Source organism: Vipera ursinii (assembly GCF_947247035.1).
Source record: "Vipera ursinii genome assembly, chromosome: 2".
NCBI classification, from domain to species: Eukaryota; Metazoa; Chordata; class Lepidosauria; order Squamata; family Viperidae; genus Vipera; species Vipera ursinii.
Window position 1 is genome coordinate 67,633,797 of NC_139513.1, and position 14,769 is coordinate 67,648,565.

The 14,769-nt window shown below is 37.8% G+C and overlaps 2 protein-coding genes across 2 annotated transcripts in view; one reads left to right on the top strand and one right to left on the bottom strand.

The window, feature by feature from the left end:
- DNAH1 (dynein axonemal heavy chain 1) overlaps nucleotides 1-14,769 on the top strand; it is a gene marked incomplete at its 5' end in the record, with an annotated part of 178,122 nt that overhangs the window by 136,012 nt on the left and 27,341 nt on the right. Inside the window, 4 exons of the mRNA XM_083353407.1 lie at nucleotides 80-265; nucleotides 10,565-10,756; nucleotides 11,977-12,144; nucleotides 12,271-12,462. Coding sequence (XP_083209533.1) covers nucleotides 80-265; nucleotides 10,565-10,756; nucleotides 11,977-12,144; nucleotides 12,271-12,462 — 738 coding nt within the window. The remainder of the gene's footprint in view (nucleotides 1-79; nucleotides 266-10,564; nucleotides 10,757-11,976; nucleotides 12,145-12,270; nucleotides 12,463-14,769) is intronic.
- On the bottom strand, nucleotides 2,331-6,987 carry LOC310633386 (HAUS augmin-like complex subunit 3; the record flags this gene model as incomplete). Its single annotated transcript, XM_083351093.1, has 4 exons — nucleotides 2,331-2,552; nucleotides 3,430-3,646; nucleotides 4,160-4,599; nucleotides 5,794-6,987. 4 exons carry the CDS (start codon nucleotides 6,985-6,987, stop codon nucleotides 2,331-2,333), a joined length of 2,073 nt encoding a protein of 690 aa, XP_083207219.1.

The following is a 14,769-nucleotide window of genomic DNA, read 5'->3' on the forward strand; positions in this document are numbered from 1 at the left end:
CAGTTTAGCTACATTCACCAATGAAAATTTGAGTGAGGTGAAAGAGATTGTACGCAATCCTAAACATGTGTTATTGCAGGTAGACACAGCTGTAGCAGAAGACACAAGAAATGCTGTACAAGCAGAAGAAATGAAAGCTAAAGTGAAAGCTCAGACTGCTCAGGCTATTGCTGATGATGCACAGAAGGACCTAGCAGAAGCCCTCCCTGCTCTGGATGCTGCCCTGGCAAGCTTGAGGAATCTCAACAAAAATGATGTTACTGAGGTAATAAACAGAAAGGGAAGAGGATAGATTTCAGCACAAATTTGATGTAAGCATTTTTGGGGTATCTCAGTCTGTAGGATACAGTGGAGTATCTCAATGGTATATGTACCTCTAATATGATGGCATTATGGTACCCAGTCTGAAGTAGGTATAAAGAAGGTCCTTAAGACTGCTCTACTAGTTGCACTTCCTGAAGCATATAAGTTAGACCACATGCCATCCAGGCCCCTTATGACTTTTCAGTGTCACACCATAGGAGTTTCAAGCTTTGAAGGAACTAACCTGGTCAACACTTTATTTCCTTCTTCCCTGGACATGGTGCTGATCCATAGGCTGTTTCGTTCCCAGGCTTTTGAATGTAGTGACCCAGGAACTGGAAATAGCCGTCAAGATTAGTCAGTCATTCCCCACTGAATGAAGCTAGATTTTGTACCAATTTTGAGTCAGTGTGGGACAGTCATTCAGTTCTTGGATTAGGAGTGGGGAGACGCAGCTCCTGCCATGGATGTTCATAGGGTGATTTTAGGCCAGTCATCCTGTCTCTCAGCCCAAATTACTTCACAGGATTGTTGTTAGGAAAAACATAGTGTGCAATAAGCCCATACCAAATATACATGCTAAATACTGTTTTAATCCAAGATTAAATGCTTATTTAATCTATGGGACAATTGGATCTCTAGCCAAATTTTATTCATTATATTTTCTACTCACAATCTTTTTTGGGGCTTGTATGAGATTAGAGTTTTGTTTAGAATTGCACACGTGGACTCACAGTTGATAATTACATTCAGGACTGGCTTACCTATCAGTTTATTCATATTACTGTCAGTAGTATCATTAATAAGATTCAGCAATGCAGTTGTCAGCCTCTGATTCATTTTCATGAACCAGCACTCTATAAAGTCACATACGCAAGCATTAAGCAGGCTATCACCAGCTGATGATTGGTGCAAGGTGAGAGACAGAATTGAAGCAGCAAGTAGGCTAAATCTGAGGAGGCTATGGTGGACCACGTGTGAACTTTTGTATACCATATTTTGAAAATTATCACTATCAGGTTTTCTATTTTCCCAATATTAACCATGCTCACTGGGAATTGTAGATGCTGTAGTGTACTCCTTGTAGAAGGCACAAGAATGAGAAAGGTTTGTTTAAAATAATTATAACATCTTAATATTTAGAGAATATTTGCAGAATAAGCTTGTAATTATTTCACCATCAAGTCTCTTTTAAGATTACTGGATGGCTCACTTGTACTGAAAATAAAATGTCTGAAGAAATATTTATTTCACCAAATCACAACAGGATTATGCAATCTCAGCATGATTACATACTACTTTATTTAAACTATGAAAATTAACAAATAATTAAGGCACAATTTTTATTGATAGATTTCAGTAGGTCCTTTTCAACACAAGTAATATATGTAGAGATGTATTTAAGAGGACTGAATTTAAAAAGACAATAACACGAAGGGAGGGAAATAATTGAATTTGGCCTTCTTGAGAGCTAAGAAAACACACTAGTCTTTGAATTTATTTGCAGCTTTTTGAAGTAAAAAATTAAAATGGAAAAAGTATCAAAGGAGAGATAGAGTATAAGTTGATAATACCAGTTCTTACACGTATTTTTATGTCAGTTCTTAGAAATATTCATATTTATATACCTCATCTTAATTTCTCTGCAACATCCGCCACATGGCTCAAATTCAGAAGACCCCCCCCCACACACACACACACACAATGTGTATATTCTACTATACTATACTGTAGTATAGTAGGAATCCAAAAAAGAAGAACATTATACACAGAAGCCTTATACTGTACAATATTTCCCAGGTGATTTATGGTAATGGAGACATTTTGTCAAATCAACTCCCAGAAAAGAGCCTCCAACTTAATAGACATAAATGTGTCCTTCAGAGAGGAGATGGCAAGAAGATGAAACTCTACCCTGCTAACAATGCCAGAATGCTTCTCTTGGAAGCCTTTCATTAAGTGGAGGCAGAATTTACATAAGAGCGCCTTGGAGCAAGATCTTCTTTTGTTGTCCGCTGATGGCTCCCTTATGCACAGGAAGATACCAATGCCTGCTTTTCAACTTTTTCTACCATCTTCTTCAGATGGTCTGGGTTGCTGAAGAAGTATCTGTAGAGGTTGTGCTCTGTCTTCTTGAAGTGGCTCTGCAGAGATTTGTGTTTGGCCTTTAAGTCAGTCAGGGTATCCATTAGAATTTGATAGATTTTAGCTTGTGTGACGCTAAGTTGCTCCAGAGGTTCTGACAATCCCTGCAAAGAAGATGGTCAAAACAAGTGTATGAAAAGCAGCATGTGATTTGTTCAATTCACCTAGAAGGGGGCTTGCTATCCAAATTTCATTTAGAATCTCAAAGGGAGAAAACGTAATTATGGTAGAATAGACTGATTGTTTTCTTGGGTGTTTATTTATTTATTTAATTCAATTTATATACCGCCCTTTTCCCAAAGGACTCAGGGCGGTTTACAGGGCAGATTAAAACAATACAATATAAACAAGTTAAAATAAAAATTAAATTAGATAGCCCCAAAAACTAAAAAATAAAACTATAAAAACCTTAAAAACTCTCAGTCCAGGCCGGCAAGCTCGAATAGCCAAATCTTTAGGTCCCGGCGAAACGAGCAAAGGTCGGGGGCCATCCGGAGTTCCACAGGCAGCTGATTCCAAAGGGCAGGCGCGCCCACTGAGAATACTCTCCCCCTGGGTGCCGCCAGCCGGCACTCCCTGACCAGCGGCACCCTGAGGAGACCCTCCCTGTGAGAGCGCACAGGACGATGGGAAATTGATGCTGGCTGCAGGAGCTGCCGAAGATAGTCTAGACCCGTGCCATTTAGGGCTTTATAGGTCATCACCAGCACCTTGAATCTCACCCGGAAGGCAACCGGAAGCCAATGCAGCTCGCAGAGAAGAGGTGTTACATAGGAATATCGAGAAACCCCCATCACAACTCGCGCGGCCGCATTCTGCACCAGCTGAAGCCTCCGAGTGGTCCTCAAGGGCAGCCCCATGTAGAGAGCATTGCAGTAGTCTATCCGGGAGGTCACAAGTTCTAGGATGCTTGTACGTATATAGCAATAACGTAGTAGAAAAACAGAACTTAACATATAAAGGACAAAGACCATTGCATACCTGAGCATGAAGCATTAACTGGTTGGAATCACCATATATCAAACAGTATAATGCCTTGTTTTCAGACTCTAGTTTAAGAAACTGAGGAAATGGAGTGGCTAGCTGTATTTGAAGCATTCTGAGTTCTTGGCACAATCTTGAACCCCTGCTTGCCAAAGTCTCATATGAACGAAAAAGTTGTTTCTCTTTATTGTGTTTGTCCAGCATCTCCCACAACCTAAGAGAGAAAAGGGCCCTCAAAATTAGAGGATTTAGATTTTAATTCAAAGAATATTTAATATAAAGAGTAGGGAGATAATTATATATTATCATAACCATATGTGCTAAGTACGGTAGAGTTGCTACCAAACCTTAAGTCCATTTATTCTTGTCATAAGATTATGAAAGAATTCAGATTCTCTGAACAGTCTTCTGATTAAAATCTAAGACAGTTCCAGTATTTTTCTGAAATACAAAGAATCGGTGTTACTGATGTGACTATCCTAAATATTCTATTCTATAGAAACCCTTCCTTTTCCCCCATTCTGCCTCAACATTTTCTTTCTTCCCATTAAATTCTGTTCCGTAAAAGGGATAAAATTGTTCTCTGGCATGCTGTTTCAGATTTAGTCAAATATTATTTAATTTTGCAAAATAATCCAAGCCGAGCCAAACAAACCTTCATTTTTAGTAATCATTAAGCACTTGTGATTCAGTAAAGTTCCACTGCCATTCCGCCACCATTCTTTACCGTAAAGTAGTGAGGTCACTAGGATCTATCAAAATCCGTGGGCATTGCTTAATGGAGAGTCTTGAATCTTCAAAGCAGGATTGGCATTCTTGTAACTGAGACTCAGATTCTTTCAGGACAGTCATCAGTCCCTCCAGCTTATTTCCAACCCATTGCAGATTCTTTTTCTTCAACATCAGCAAGAGTCTCAGCACCTCAAAGTGGCTGAGCTGCCCCAATACTTGGTCAATAGCTTCCTCTTCTACACATTCAAGATACTCAAGTCTCATGTCTTCCAAGTCTAGTTCTCCATTGATTATAGGCAGGCGAAAAAGGCGGGCAATGCCTTGAAGCAAGGACACAAGCAATTGGGTCTTTCGCTTTACCTCAGTTTGGAGAATGCATAACTGTTCCTGGCATCTAGTCACATGAAAACTTAACTCACTCTTCTCTTCCTTCACCTGGAAAACAGCAAAGTATTAAATTCTTTACAGCCAAAGATACTGGCTTCACATTTTTCTATCGGTTTTACTGCCAAGTACAAAAATATATTCTGATACCCTCAAAAAAGATTACACAAAGTAAAATTTATGGTTTGGAAAAACAGCTTGAGAATCTAATAAAAAAACACTCGTGGGAATTACAGCAAGATGATCCCTGTACATCTCAAATTTCTGACCTTAAAACAATTTATTTGCAAATGGAAAATTGCCAAGAACATTCAACATAGTCTCAATTGACATAAGAAAAAGAAAGATTTAAAAATGCAGAAGGAAATTGAAATAAAACATCAGGAGGTTTAGATCTTTTTTTCTAACAGTTCGGGGTTGCTGCAAAGAATAATGAAAATTCAGTTAGCATGCACAGCATATGTCAGGAGAACTACAGCAAAATTTAAGAGATCACCTGAGAAGCTAACGAGAAATGTTAAGGAAGTTAATGGAGAAAAGAAGGATTAATGTCCTGAAGAACATGTAAAAAAAAAATCACTAAAATACAAGTAGAGAATAAAAGATTCAAAATTATTTTGAGTATATTGTGAATAACATTACAGCCAATAATAATATTTTTTTTAAAAAAACATTAAAGCGGAAAGTTTTCTAGGTAGGAATTGATTGAAGGAACATTACAAGGATAATAAAGTGATTGCGGAGAAGGTTTTGGCATAGAAAAAAAGGCATGTGAGAGAAGATATAAAATTAGCCATGATTTTTAAAAAGTAGGTTGAAGGTAGGTCTTGCTTTTTTCAACACAGGTAATATAACATTCAAGACATATAAAGTGTTTTTACTAATACACTGGCATTTGTGTCAAAATAGGCAGCAATAGCCACTAGTTTGTACAACTTTAAAATAATTACGTAAATTCATGCATAACAAGGTAGCCACTAACAATAATGGTAAAGCACATCAAATACAGTTTATTATTAATAGCAGCTGCTAGAGTGGCAGGGCAAAACAATGTTATTGCACTTCTGTCTTGCTGTGGGCTTTTCATAGTCATCTGAATGGCCATTAAAGAAATAAAAAGTTAGAACAGGCTGACTTTTGGTCTGCTCCTTATGTTAAGTAGAGTAACTGAGCAAATAGGATCAATACAAAAAAAGGAAAGGAAGAGAATGTTTACAGAAACCTGAAGGCTTAACCTTAACCTACCTTGTTCTCCTTAGTTACTTTTAAAACTTTTTCTGCCCATTGCAAGGTGGATGAAAGTCCTTTAATTCTTGCCGTGGTCGTGGCTGTAATTGTTTCGCTCCACATGTATGTTAACTCCATGTGTCCCAGTTCTTCCCTATAATTTCCCATGTTTTTAAGATGCTTTGTTTGGCCAATTTCTGTCTGTGTCTTCAGCTCTTTTTGAAAGAAATCCTGAATAGGTAAGCCTTCAGTATTGAAATAATCTACTTTTGGTTGATCTATTTTTTCTAGTAAGTCTTTCTGTTTAAATTCTGGCTTATTCTTGCTGGGCAGTTGCTCTTGATGGATAGTTATTTTGTGATTATCAGGATTATCCGTATAAACTGAGCCCTTGTCTTCTAATTGCAGTTGTTTAGCTAGTTTAGCTATAGATTCTGAAGTTAGCTGTTCTGTAATATCTCTTTGCCACTTTTTTTCAAAAGCTGTTTGATCAATCTCCATATCACTGATCCTTGTCACAACATTTGGAAACAATCTCAAAAAAGCTTTTGTGAAATTTTCTTCTATTTCCATATAATGCTCTAGATCTCTTGACAAAGTTAGTTGCTCATACCCAGGTTCCTTATGCCAGTGTGCTAACTTCTCTGTTATCTGACAAACCTCACTGAGGATATCGTTGCTTTGAAAATTCTCTAGCTGAACCTTTAGGTGCACCTTCTCTAGTTCTCTGTTTAATCTTTCTTTTTTGTCTGCTAAATGGCAGAGCTTTTGCTTTAAACTGGCTACATAAATCTGAAGCTTGTTGCATCGCATTATTCGACATGCATATTGATTCTTCAGCATCTGTATCTCTTGTTCAAGTAACTCAAGCGGTAGGGTTTCATTTTCTTGTAGTTCTCTGTTCAACTGAAAAGACTGGCTACAGGTTCTCAACACTTCCTCCAATGCTTCGTCTTCTAAGATGGGCTTCCCAGAAATTACCAGCTTCTCATAGGTCTCTAGTTCTGTAGGATTCAGCACATTCTCTTCTCCCATGGTGTTGCAGAACCATTCCAGAAATTGCTCTGTCTCGGGACAGTCAAAGAGCCAGTCAAAGTCCTTCTCATGAAGAGTAGTTGCCTTGGGATAGATAGTTTTCAAGACCTCTACAAACTCTGTTCCTCTGTCAATGGCCTCCATCAGGAAAGCTCTGGAGCGTCTCCGTGCGAACATGTTTGGATTGTTCCTCTAATCCTGAGAGAAATATACAAAGTTTGTTTCATATAATAAAGAGAATGTGTTACATCTACAATATAGCTGGGCAATTATAGCACTTATCACTTCTAATAGAAATCTGACCAGAAAATACCAAAATACTAGGGTTTTTTTGTTGCATTGTATAAACAGTAAATTAGTCTTTGAAAATATGGACAATTTTCTCATTCATCTTAGAAACCAGAGATGGGCTAAGTATGGTTTCCAGTGGGCAGGCTCATACTCCAGAATCTTATGCAAATGTTTGTACTATCCATTAATGCCGCGTTTCCCAACCTTAGGAACTTGAAGATGCGTGGACTTCAACTCCCAGAATTCCCCAGCCAGCATAGCTGGCTGGGGAATTCTGGGAGTTGAAGTCCACGCATCTTCAAGTTCCTAAGGTTGGGAAACGCTGCATTAATGTACATCCATTTACATTATACCTACTCCAGCTCTTTTTTTCTTTTTACCTTAAGCCTAAAAATTGGAGGAGGAATGTTTAGAAAATATAGCTCTTACAAGCAGAATAGAAAATGAGGCTTCTTTGCATGTTAATTCCAATAACAGCTCAGATATTGTGATATAAAACACTTGCCCATAATATTTTCCAATTACAGTCTTCTTCCTTATACCAAGTAGATGTGATAATAGAAAAAAATACAGATAGCACACTGATATCCCTTTTTAAATCCCTTTAAATCTTACCTCTCTAACCACAAAATATAGGTTATTACTTTCTTTTTAAAACACAAATTGCAGTTCTTAGGCACATTGTATAAAATTGCAGAGCACCATCACTACTAGTTAATCAATCCGAAAAATAAAACAGGATCATATACTGTATTTCTGGTCTGTAGGCTTGCTTCTGCTAATATAACTCAACTGATTAAGATATAGTGCCTGACATATAGTGCTGTCGGGCCTGGTTTATTCTTTTTTTGTTTTTTACTCTGCCAAATTGTCCTTGCTTAAGTTAGCTATAAATGTCATCTGAAAAAAAAAATGGCAACCAAGTTTCAGTCCAGTATCTTATTCCTCTATCAAGGCTGAAGTCTACTTAATCTTTTTCTTACATCCTGCTTCACTTAGGCTAAACAGATACCAAAAGTACAAGGCTTCCCTACTCTTGTGCATAGGAGAGACTTTCTACAGATGAAACCCATCTTGCTGAACATTTTGTCTTCCACATACCTCTAAAAGATGCAGGAATTCTATACATTTTTGAGCTCACTGATTCGTTACAACAACCCTAATATTCTATATCAATAAACTATCTCTCTCTCTCCCTCCTATTGGAACACAGTTTAATTTTTATGTGTTTTGGACTTAATGCTGCAATGCTTAAGTCACTAGGTAGAAAGCACCATTTGCATTTAAAATATTATCAGAATTATATTCCCTGTGTGTTTTATACAAATGCACATCACTTAGTAACTACTGACAAATGCTGGACTCATCTTTCTATTATCATTTAGATAGTCTTATCTAGGTGAGCCTGTGCTTACACTTGCACCTTTATTTGAACATTAATCTTACTAAACATAATAAGGCCTTAATAAAAAAGACACAAATTGACCTTGTGTGACTGATACATATGTGCACCCCTACTGGTAAACTAAATTAACAATTTCAATCACAAATGTTCTTTTCTCATGCAGCGAAAGTCTAACACTGATTACCTGCAAATATGAAACCAGCATATCAAAGAAAAACATTTTGTCCCTGTACTTGTTATACAATTGCAATTTACTGATTTGGCTTTTAAAACAATAGTCTTCTTGCAAGAAAAGTGTAGTTCTGAAATTTTAATTTCATTTTCTTTAGTTATAAGGGGGAAACTTGTCTTACTCTCTGTATCAAACTTAAGCAAGCAGCATCTCAGTCTGACTATAAAAGAACCACAGGTATATTATGGGACAAAAAGTTTACTTTTATTATACTAATTGAGTATAATAGAGCAGACATGTCAAACACAAGGCCCGGGGGCTGGATCCGGCCCGCGAAGTGGTTTCATGTGGCCCGCGAAGCCATCCTGGAAACAGTGAGGGAACGGCCCCCACTGCCTTGGCCCTGGCCCAGAGACCCTCCTTCTGCCAGAGACGCTCAGATCTGTCCCACTCCTGCCCAGGCCCCCATAGGCACCCTTGATGAGAACCATGTAGAACTGGCCACACCCACCCAGTAGGCCATATGCACTCTAGCCACGTCCACCCAGTAGGCTACGCCCACCCTGGCCATACCCACCCGGCCCCCTGAGGGCAACCGCAATGTTGATACGGCCCTCAATGAAATTGAGTTTGACACCCCTGTAATAGAGCAAAGACACTGAATTAGGCTTATCTAGCTAAAACCTGCTTCATTCATCTAATCTCACATTTGCAAATGCCTTCCTGATATTTGCATTCAGATACTTTATTTTGGTTCATACTTTGTATATCCAAGACAGAATTTATCATCATCTCTCTCCCAAGTTAACATCAATTTATATAATCTACAAGGCATCTCTTCTAAGAATCTGTTTGCACCATTGCAATGACCTCAGACATCCGAATGGTTTCTAACTTCTCAGCTTATCTTTTTCTTTCTGCCTTTATACTTTAAACTGTCTAGAATGTCCACATGATGACTGGGTTCTACTTAACATAATTTTTCTCAAAGGGGTGAACATTAGATTTCTTATGTTGGTACTATAGGAAATCTGAATATTCTTTAACACATATAACTCAGTCTGTTTTATTACAACTTATCTTTGGCTTAAAATTGCTACATATATCATAGATAAAGTTCTGAATGTGATAATAAAATAACCCTAAAACAGTTCCTTGAAGAACTTTGGTTTTACCAATCCTGGGATGTGGTAAAGTGGATAATTCTACATAATTGGAAAAATATTCTCTTGATTTTAATATGAATATGAGTTTGTCATCTGTTTTTGAAAGTCTACGTTCGAAAAATGAGAAAATTACACAATATAGTCTATAAGATCTTAGTTTCACCGGGTTAATTGATCTTTGTTAATTGTTCTCTTTTTAACTCTTTATTTCAAGCATTATATTCACTGTATAGACCAGGGGTCTTCAAACTTGGCCCTTTTATGACTTGTGGACTTCAACTCCCAGAATTCCTCAGCCGTTCTGGGAGTTGAAGTCCACAAGTCATAAAAGGGCCAAGTTTGAAGACCCCTGGTATAGACACTCCTTTTTGGCAATACATTTGTGTACATTATTTAAAACAGATGTTAAAAAACAGAAATTATATAGCTGAACAATTTTGCCTCCTTTTTCTCTGCGGTCTTCATTTATTTCTAAGTTACAAATCTCTTCAGGCAGGGATTAACCTTTTCCTCACTGTTTGCAGACCGTATAATTAGCACTATTCACATGTCAGGTATTCGTGTGTAGACTGATATGAAAGACCAATCACTAATTCCGGTGCAAATAATAACTATCATTCTTTTATTGAGTTGGGGATAATTACCAGTCCTCTAACAGATAGCAGGACATTATTCTGAACTGCTTTTTAAAATATTTCATTGTAAAATATTTCCAATTAGGTGCGAGCAATGCAGCGCCCTCCGCTTGGAGTGAAATTGGTGATTGAAGCGGTTTGTATTATGAAGGGAGTCAAGCCCAAAAAAATAGCAGGCGAGAAGCCAGGTACTAAGATAGATGACTACTGGGAACCTGGCAAAGGTCTCCTTCAGGACCCAGGGAAATTTCTTGAGAGCTTATTTAAGTACGATAAGGTAGGTATTTGAAAGGTGTTTATTCTTACTTACCCACAGACACACACACTTTGGTTTCTAGGGGTCTCCTCTTACTTTACAGGGACCAACAGTATTATTTTCTGTCCTGGGTAAAAGGTAAACTGCTCGTGTCCTTTTTAACAGCAGCTTGATCTGCAAGAAACAGCAGGTGGAGCCTTTCATGGCAATTGTTAATAATCCGTACTACCTCCTGATATCTGTAGATGGAGCTACTGTTAAGTCAGAAGAGCTGAGTTGTGTTTAAAAAAACAACACAGTTTGGTAACTTTAAGCATCTGGGTAACTGTGGAACTTAAAACGCGCTCTCTCTCTCTCTCTCTCTCTCTCTCTCTCTCTCTCTCTCTCTCTCTCTCTCTCTCTCTCTCTCTCTCTCTCTCTCTCTCTCTCTCTCTCGTGTGTGTGTGTGTGTGTGTGTGTGTGTGTGTGACTTTTTTTTTACCCTGGGCCTTTAACATATGGGTGGCTATTGTTATTTATCCCAAATAAAAATACCAGCAAAGTCTGTGGGAATCCAAAACTCACATTGCTAAACCAAAAAAAAAGAAAGAAGAAAAGAAAAGAAAAGAAGAAGGGGGGGGGGGAAGAGGTAAGAGTTACAAACCCTTGGATTTTTTTTCCAATTGAGATTGGAATTCAAGTTGAAATGCCTCTCTTCCAGGGTACATCCTTGATACTTTTGCAGAGATGCAGAAGCCTTACTGCATTATTTTCTCATGGTCATATGCTATATAGTCCACTCAACCCAAGAAATTAAATTATATCTTGCTTGTTTATGCTTAGCAAATGTAGTTTTGTAAGTATGGCTTGTGATACGATCTGGTTATAGCTACCCAGTTGGAACAGCCTGGAATCATGGGTGTTCCATTACTGGAGGTTTTCAGACTAAACTTGGACAATTTGTTTGGAATAGTCTTAGGATTCCTGTTCTGGTTTAGAGAGCAGGGCTAGAAGACCTCCAAGATCCCTTCCCTATTACTATGATTTGATTACATAATGCATGATTATAACTTTGTGACTATGTGTTAGGAACTATTACCTTAGCTTAGCTTCAAGTGGAAAGGAATAACACAACAAATTGTAAGGTTCCTCTGATACAGGTAACATATTTTTACCATGAAACCTTGCACTGTTTCTCTTGACCATTCATGTCTTCCTCCTCCCAGCATTCAAAAAATTTTTTTTTAAAAAAATCATTTCAGGATAATATTGCAGATACAGTCATCAAGTTCATCCAACCGTATATTGACAGTGAAGAATTTCAGCCAGCAGTTGTAGCTAAAGTCTCCAAAGCCTGCACATCCATCTGCCAATGGGTCAGGGCTATGCATAAGTACCACTTCGTGGCAAAAGCTGTGGAGCCAAAGCGGGTAAGAATTCTTGCCGTGCTTTTTCAAAATCACATACTAGATAACTCTGCTATCATCTGTGCTTTGGAATCTTCTTAAAAAGAAGCAGCAATTATGTGGTGTTCACAATTATTTCCATTTCCATAGCAAGCCCTGAGGGAAGCTGAAGAAGATCTGCAAGCCACACAGAAAATCCTCGATGAAGCCAAGGAACATCTCCGAGAAGTGGAGGACGGCATTGCCCATCTTCAGGCTAAGTACAAAGGCACTTTAGCCACAAAAGAGGAACTAGAGATGAAGTGTGATCAGTGTGAACAGAGACTGCAACGAGCTGACAAAGTAAGCATAAATCAAGTAGTAAGATAAATTTAACCAATTAAGTCAAATAAAATCTTAGCTTCCAGTTTACGTTCAAAGGTGACTAATAGATTGCTTCAGTTACACTGTGGAAACCCACGCCTGGTTTTTTATAGCTAAATTTAACTATGATTAATCTCACAAGCTGAGATGATTTTTAAACAGGCCATCAATGCAGGATTGAAATGGTGGAGCTTTTATTTATTTATTTATTATTTATTTATTCGTTTTATATACCGCCCTTCTCCCGGAGGACTCAGGGCGGTGTACAGAGCAAAGTAAGTATATTTTTTTAAAAAAAATATTGATCTGCAGACAAATGCAATGATAAATCCTTTGTAGTATTTATAAATTTGGATTATTTGAGAGCTTATCACAAGCAACTACAAAAACAATGGAGCAGATACCAATATGTGTCTGTCTGTCTGTCAATCAATCAATAAAGGGTGAAAGTTCTGAACCAGTGGGGGGGTTATGATAGTTGGCATACTGGAAAGCTGATTCCAAAGCATCACAATCCTGAATTGTGATTCAGTTGAAATGGCTTAGAATCTGGCCAGCATCTGCATAAGCCAGGGCACCTTAATGGTGTAATGCAGAAGGACCCAATAGTGAAGGACACTAGGAATGACACATTTTCTATCATTTCTGATTTTTTACTGTCTTTTTTTTATTGAAAAGTTTTAACATACAGTTTTTCTTTAAAAATCCCCCCTCCCCCTCCCTCCTCCCCCCCTCCCTCTCCCCCCCTCCCCCCCTCCCCCCCCGACTTCCCAGAGCTAAATACAAGGTATATATAAAAAAAGCAATCATAAACAATCATATACTAACAACTATAAACTCTAAAATCCATCACTCTCTAGCTTATATAGGATAAAACAAGCCTTAGTAATATTAAATATATATAAAGAAACTAAAAGAAAAAAAGAAAAAAAGAAAGAAGACTTATTCAAATGCTACATAAAACTTCTTAACCCTATACTTGTTCTGGATAAACTCAATCCATTTTCTCCATTCCATAATATAGCGTTCTTGCGAGTGATCCTTCAAATAGGCCGAAATCTTCGCCATCTCTGCCAGGTCGGAAACCTTTAAAGTCCACTCTTCTATGGTCGGCAGTTCCTCTTTCTTCCAGTACTGACCTATCAAAAGTCTTGCTGCCGTAATTAAATTCAACATCAGCTTGGTGTCCACAACTGTAGCATCTGTAATTATTCCCAACAAAAAAAAGTTGCGGACAAAACTTTATCCTCTGTTTAAAAATCTTCTGCATGTTCCACCAGACTTTTATCCAAAAAGCCTTAACCTTTTTACATGTCCACCATATGTGAAAATATGTTGCATCTTCATCACCGCACCTCCAACATTTAGGCTGATAATTCGGATACATACTTGCAAGCTTTTTAGGATCTAAATGCCATCTGTAAAACATTTTGTAAAAATTCTCTCTTAGATTTTGAGCTTGTGTAAATTTTACGTTCCTCACCCAAATCTTTTCCCACGTATCCATTGTAATAACTTCTTGGATATTTTGGGCCCATTTTATCATACAATCCTTAACAAGCTCTGTTTCTGAGTCAATCTCTATCAATGCAAGATATATCCGTTTGATATGTGCTGGACCCTGATTTCTAATTTGCTTTATCAAATTTTCATCAGTCATTGTAAAACCATTTTTCTGGTCTTCTTTCCACCTGGCCCGTAACTGAGTATATTGAAACCAGTTTTGAACAACCTTCTCTTCTCGCAAGAGGCTATATGATTTCAAACACCAAACATTTCTTTCCAAGCTTAGGATCTCCTTGTACGTAGTCACATCATGTTTGAAACCAGCATGTATATTTTCTATTGCGTGTTTTGGAATTGCCCACAGTGGTATCTTGCAATCTAGCTTATGTCTATACTTCTTCCAAACTCTCAACAATGCCTATCTTAAAATATGCACTCTAAACACATTGTCTACCTTCTTGTCATACAACAAATATGCATGCCAGCCAAACAACAAATCATGGCCCTCAAGATTTAATAATCTCTCTTGTGTCAAATTAATCCAATCACTTATTCCTACTAATGCAGCAGCTTCATAATATAGTTTAAAATTGGGCATTTTAAGACCACCTCTCTCACGAGTATCCTGCATAATCTTAAGTTTAACTCGTGGCTTTTTCCCTGCCCACACAAATTTATTGATACCTCGCTGCCATTCCTCCAAATTGGAATCTTTCTTAAGAATCGGTATCATTTGAAATAAAAATAAAAATTTAGGCAGGACATTCATTTTCACTGCTG